We start from the raw sequence: 7,007 nt of genomic DNA, 5'->3' as shown, positions 1-7,007 counted from the left end.
TGGATCCTGCAGTGAAGATGTGCCTTCTGAGTCTCCACCCAGTCAGTGAAGGCAAGGAACCTGTTCTTTTAGTAAAGGGCCATTAAAAATGGAAGTTGCTGTTACAATGTGGAATTTTTTCGTTCACTTCCAGCAAGAACCCCCAACAGGGTAGCTTGAAGTTAATGCTGAAAATCTACTCTGGAAGTTACTAGTCAGATCACAAAATACTATTGAGAATGCTCCAAGCCACTGAGTGCCATAAATGACAGAGAAATACAAGTAGAAAAGAAACGTGCTTGTTGACCTGGATGATGAAGTGTCTTTGACTACTGATCAAACCTTTGCTTTAGGTCATGTTCGCAGCATTATCTGAGGTGTCTGAAGTCAGCTAACCGCAGGGACCCTTCCCGGTGGCAGTGGCTGGACTGTCCTGTCTCTTGGTCTACACCGACCCTTGCCCAAGTCCCGAAGCTCCTTTCCCACAGCCATAGGTGCGAACAGCACTTAGCACACGTGCTTCTCAAGAGCGGTACCAAAGGTGGCTATTTGCAAAACTACGTTCCCGACCCACACGATTCTCCCAGCCACCGATTTCGTGCCCTGTGCCCGGGCTGGCCGCGCCTCTTCGGTCTGCGGCGCGTCCTTGGCGCATCTGTCCGGTTTCCCCCAGGGCGCGGACCCCGGCCGGGGGCTGGCAGCGCGGCGGGGCACCGAGCGCAGGTAGCGGCGCTCCGGGCGCTCCGGGGCCGCGGCTGCCGGGCCCGGGGGGGGGCGCGCCCCGTGAGCGGCGGCGGGAGGGGGGGCCCGCTGAGCGCCGCGGGGTCCGCCCAGCGCCGCGGCCGCACGGGCTGCGGCAGGAAAGGAGCGGCGGCTCCTCAGAGAAAGGAGGAGGAGGAGGAGGAGGAAGGGGGGGGTCCCTCGGAGCGGAGCCGGCCGCAGCGAGAGAGGCGGGGCGGGGTGGGCGCGGGAGGCGTGGAGGGGCCCGCGGAGCGGCGCGGACGGGCGCGTGCCATGCGCGGCGCGGCAGCCGGCGGCTCCCGCTCGCTGGCTCAGCATGCGCGGGCTGTGCCCCCGCCTCTGCCTGCTGGCCGCCGCGCTGGGGCTCTGCGGGGGCAGCAGGAACTGCCCCGACCTCATCGTGGACCGCTGCCTCTGCGCCGCCGAGCGCGCCAAGGGGCCCGGCCGCCCGGCCCTCCGCATCAAAGTGGTCTGCACCGGCGGAGACTTGGTGGAAACTTTGCAGCCCGCCGTGCTGCCCAACCGCACCGTGTCCCTGTGAGTACGGCCCGCGGGCGGCGCGCACCTGGCGCGGGCGGGGGTGCGGGGGAGGCGCGGGGCTCGAGGGGACCCCCGCCCGCCGCTCCGGAGTCCGCAGAACAGCTCCGTGCCCGCTGCAGCCCCGACCCTGCTTTTAAAAAGTCTGTGAGAGTTTGGGGGGGTTTGTTTATTTTTTTTTTTTTTTTTCGTGTTCGGTTGGGAAACTCCTGCTGGCGTTCGGGTCGAAGTGGGGGAGCTGGGCTCTCCCTGGTGTAAATTGCACGCTGCTGCGGGTGGCGGTTTGGGAAATGTCAGTGGAAGCAGAACTGATGGAGCTCTCTGGTGTACCTCTCCGCCAGCGACGGGACGGGCTCGCCCTGTCCGGCAGTAAATGAATGATATCGGTAATGCTGAACTGCCTCCTGGAGTGCTGTGTCATTAACAGTTTTCCCTTTCTCTCTCCTCTCCTCTAAATAAAGTTTGGAATTTGATATCTCCTTTTTTAAGATGAGTTCCTATACAACGGTATGAAACTCTCAAATCTCCAATATAATTCAGAGTTGTCTGGTAATTTGAAATGACTCGGGGTATGGTGTTCGGGGTTTTTTGTTGGTTTTTTTTTTTTTAACTAGGAATTAGGTTGTGATACTTTGTTGCCTGTTGCACATAGCTAAACTGAATAAGTAGTATGTTGAAAGTAAGGTAGTAGAACTTTCTGTGAGTGTTTCCTCAAGTACAGCTGAAAGTAATGTCCCTGTAATGCACCCAAGCAGTAATAGCTCTGTGACACTTACCCTTTAGATCATACACATATCAACAGATCTTTTACTCTTGAATTTAGTTCTGTTGACAATTCCTGCTATGAACATCTCCACTGTTCAGTGCATTTTCTTTAAGTCAACACTTTCAGGAGGCAACTGGTAAAGACAGTAATTCATAACATCTGGGGAGCTTGTGCTTGTAAATGTACAGATGTGCTGTGTATGCTCCAGTTCAGTTTTAGCTATAACTGTTGGGTGACTTGATGCTGATTATCTGTATGCTGATTATTTATTTAGGAAACTTCTGCTTCTATACAAGAGACAATAATTGCACTTCCTCCTAAATTTTAATAGGCTGGTTTGGAATATTACATTACTTACCAACATAAACTTTACCCTCAGTGATAAATTCACTGCTACTTCTACAGTTTGCATAACTGGCTTTGTAGTTAGAGGTGGAACTCACCAGAATTATAAAATGTCAACGTCTTGGGGAGGCAGGAACTATTTTTTCCTCCTGGTTAAAGAGCTATAGAAACTCTCACACTCAGCATGTCTGCAAAGGTTTTTCCTCTTAAGCATTGACTCTCAGAGTCTTATTTAGGTTTTCAAGAAACTTTTGCTGAGGTAAGTACCAGTCAAGGAATCCAGCTGACCATGAGATCAACAGAAGTATGTATTCACTGCAGTGAAAAGAAATTGAATTGGAAACAGAAGTGAGAAAAGATGAACAGGGGAGGTGGTGTGTTTGAAGTGGTAGGTGGGAGGATTTGCTCGCTTATACATATGATTTAAGGCACCAGTAGCAAACTTGATCCTATCAACCAAAACACATTCATTTCAGGTAACGCTTGCTCAAAACTCTTTAGCAAGGTACTGTGCTAGTTTTTTTTTAAACTTAAATACCTCTTGACCTGAGAGCTGATTAGCTGGCCCTAGTTGATACAAAAGATACATTTTGGGTTTTTTTTTTTTTTTTATTTCATATGGACAAGTATAGTACTATGTATCACGTCTCCCTTTTCTTCTCACAGTCTCCTGTCTCATTTTTGAGAATTTTTTTTCTTTCCCAGAAGTAAATTTAAGGTTAAATATTTAAGATAAAAAAGAAAAAAAAATTAAAATCTGTATTAGAAGTTTTCAGTAGCTAGAACATACAGGTGAAAATTTGATTGAATATGTCAAAGATTTTCCAGGTGAAACTGGTTTTTATGAATTAACTTACACTTGTGGGATTTGGCCAGCTGTAGAAAATTATGATAATGAGCTCAAGTATTAGTGCTCTTACATTTGTTTTTGTAGCTGAATAAGAGATACAGGCAAAAGAGAATATTCTGGTAGATGCTGTCTGCTTCCATTCAGTTTTATGGGCCCACAGAGAGAAAGAGAGCTTTAACATATGGAACATAACCTTTTGGATTGCTTTAACAATTAAGAAATATAGAGGTGAATAAAAGAGTATATGTTCAGATGCAATAATACTGTAATGAAACAATGTAATAAACATTTTGTGGGGTTTGGGGGATATTATTCATTATATAGGGAGGCTATTTCCTTAATGCTATGATCTTTTGGAAGGCAAGATCAAAGCCAAACTCTGGTAACTGCTCTGCAGAGATGGAAGAGAATTACCTCTGCTTTATCTCTGAAGCCATTCAGATATGTAACATCTCATTTACATGCTGAGTAATGGTATTATCAGCAAATTTAGAAGTTATGATTTGGTAGCTTAATTGAAGCTTGAGTTTGGTGGCTTAGGTTCTTTCACCTAAGTGACTGTGGGTCTTGTCTGAGTTTGACAGTTTAGGCTCTATGGTATATATGTACTGAACTATTGCTTCTAGGAATACTGACACAATCACACACGGTGACTACAAACTAGGGTGAAGTCACTGAAGAAATGCTTATTCTTGACATGTTTGAACCAATTATTTTCAGATTATGAGGTGAGGAAGTCTACAGAGTTTCTTTGAAATCATTTGAACACTACAGCTATTCAGTACTGTCTAAATGCTCCCAATGATAATCACACTAGAAATAAAATCAAAATATAAGCTGATAAAGCACCTATTCTCTCCTCTTTATTTTATTTTAAAACACAAACCAAACAAAAACCCCCCTTGTTCTGGACTCTGTTTCACTGTCTTTATTTAGTATTTTACTGCTTTGGAAACAGGATTCATGAACTTGTTGTGGATCAAAAGTAAAAACTTAGCTGTAGCTTCACAAAGTATTTGCACGTCTCTTGTTAAAAGTGATTCCAGTCCTTATGGATTTGCAGCATGCATCTCTTGCTTTGTATTTTGGGACAGAGTGGAGAAAGGGAATTTTTTTTTTTTTTCCATGAAGAATACAGCTGTTGAATCACTAATTTATGGGATCTACTCTCACCATTTCACTCTCAGCAGGCATTGAAGTGTAGACCCAACAAGAAGGAGTCATATCACTTCAGGATAATGTAGTTTTCTCATTTTAGACTCTGTGGTTGAATACTTTGGTATTATTGTATGAAACCAATATTTCACATTTTTCTTAATCAGTGTAATTGGATTGTTAAAATGGAACTCTAGGGAACAAGACTGTTTGCAATCTTCTGTCTCTTCTATGTTGATGGAAAATTAGTTGTAAACTTTTTGACTGAGTTGCTGAAATTTGGGCCATGTGGAGAAGGTTTTTTGCTGCCTTTTACAGTATGAAACTTCTGCAGTTTGAAATTTTTGGAATTAGGAGATTGGATTCTCTGCTGGACAGTATATTGGTGGGTTACTTACATACCTTTTTCTTTCATGTCAAGTGGTGTTAAAAACTTCATGCTTTGAATCTTGGGAGTTCTCAGTTCAATATGTGTCACTTGGTATCACTGGGCAGAATATACTTTGAAGTTATAAATGCCATAAGTTTCTGATAGTAGCACCACTTTTTTTTTTCCTCCCTCAATTCAAAAGAAAGTCTAAGATGTATACCAATGGTTGATATTTTTACAAATTTTACCCACAGATACACCTATTGAAAGGTGTAATTTTAAATTGTCATAATAGAAATGAAGAAAATTTATGGTAGTGTATGGCTTATATAAATTCTTTATCATATAGGATTCTTCATACTTTTTGTGTCTAAGCCTTTCTTCTGACTTTGAATTGGAGGTTGTCTCAAATTCCTCATATTCTCAATTTCAGAGTAAGGCTCCATGACTCCAATGGTAATCCATAGCCATAACATGTATGAAGGATGTTAATTTTCAAAGCACTTCACAAACATTAAATACTATTCTGAAAGCAGCATTGCCCCACTTTTCTCTGTCCCAAAATTACTTTTATGTCGCATTCATTTATATCATGTTCACTGAAATTTTTTCGGAGTTATTATATTACTGTGTTTTTTTCATGTCTAGTCTGATCTTTTACCTGCCTATATTCAGTTTAGGTTATATCAATATGGTTTATTTGATATAAGCATCTTGTTTTAAAAATAGATCACAAAAATGTTATGTCCCAAAGAGTTCAGCGCTTAAGCTAGCCAAAGCAAACAGAGAGTTGAAGAAAGACTGAACAGAAAATAATATTCAGTAGTTTTATTTCCACATCTTGAAACTCACATATTCTTCTCTATTGATTTGAGACCTAACATAGTGTTGCTAATTTGTAAATAAGAGGATTATTAAAGAAGGTAGGGTGATTCTTGTTATAAAGGTTTTTGCAAACATTTTCACCTTGGTTAGTTTACTGTGTTCACTCAAAGTGGCAGGAAAAAAAGAAAAAGAAACAGGTTTCCTGCTCCATTATTTATATGTATATACATATTTATACATGCTTTCTCTGAAACTCTTAAATAAAGAAAAAGGAAAAAACAGTTTGTGGAAGAAACTCCTCAATTGGGAAGCCTACATAAAATACACCAAAAACTTGGAAGGTCTGGGACAGATGGTTGGGGAGAGCAAAGAATGGAGTAGATAAAGGTTCTAGTGATGAAAAGTCTTCAAATATTACTCAAATGTTAGTCTAATTCTCCTTGATAATACATTTTATATATTAATCTAGAGTGGCCATATCATATTTTATTTTCTTTTTGTTTTTTTCTGACGAGGATGTACCTGCACCTGAAAAGTACTAGTAGTGTGACCACTTGCAAAAGATGACTTTATTTGGATGAAACTGACACATTTGGCATCTTTGGAAGTGGTAACCCAAGAAGAGTGTGAAAAAACTTCTGCTATGGAAAATAGAACTCTCATAGCAAATAATGTTCAAAATACAGTAAATGCTACTTTAATAGTGACCATATACCATAACTTTTTAAAGATACATGAATCATCCTGCAGTTTCTTCCTCTATTATTATTAAACTGTCAAGGCCTAGAGTTAAGTGTGCCATATATCATCCTGGTGCTTTTACATCCTCGGGTGTAACATTTTTTGAGGAAAGCAGTTTGTGTAAGAGAATGGGATAAGAATATCTGGAAGCAGATAAAATTATTTCACAGTATCGAACAGTTCATTAATTTGGTAATTTAATGTAGAAATCAAATCCTATTTTTGTTGCATACTAGGAAATTTGCTGTATTGTGATCATTCACTTAGTTTCATTCCAGAGGTAAAAATAAGCTGGTGAGGATAGCCAGGGGGAGAGTGATGCATGTGGGAAGGGAGTTTTATCATGTAAGTATATACTCTGATACCTATTGAGAAGTTCTAAATGAAGCTGAGGTTTTATGGTACAGTATAATTTCTCAGTTGTCTGGCTACTGACCTTGTTTGCCTTAGACAGGAAGAGATTTAGTAGATCTTATTGGCTCTCTTATCTTTTTTTTTGGTGTGTTCACCTAATATTCATTAAATCTATTTCATTTTATTGATCTGAAGATATGTGCAGCAGAAATTAGTTTCTGAAGTGTATGTATTTGCATCTCTTGCAGTGAATTGGTGCCAGGGAGAAGGTGATTTGTGCATATGGAATCTGCCTTTATATGAAGCTGCATGAGTTGCTGGCCCTTAAAATGTACTGTCACCCC

At 41.5% G+C, this 7,007-nt stretch overlaps 1 protein-coding gene across 1 annotated transcript in view; it reads left to right on the top strand.

Moving 5' to 3' along the window:
- Positions 1-996: 996 nt before the first annotated feature.
- Positions 997-7,007, top strand: part of LOC132329967 (adhesion G protein-coupled receptor A3-like) — a 255,248-nt gene continuing 249,237 nt past the window's right edge. The window contains exon 1 of the mRNA XM_059851706.1: positions 997-1,257. Coding sequence (XP_059707689.1) covers positions 1,037-1,257 — 221 coding nt within the window. The 5' untranslated portion in view covers positions 997-1,036. The remainder of the gene's footprint in view (positions 1,258-7,007) is intronic.

This window comes from Haemorhous mexicanus, chromosome 7 (genome assembly GCF_027477595.1).
Source record: "Haemorhous mexicanus isolate bHaeMex1 chromosome 7, bHaeMex1.pri, whole genome shotgun sequence".
In the NCBI taxonomy this organism is placed as follows: domain Eukaryota; kingdom Metazoa; phylum Chordata; class Aves; order Passeriformes; family Fringillidae; genus Haemorhous; species Haemorhous mexicanus.
This window is presented reverse-complemented; position numbering and strand designations above follow the sequence as displayed.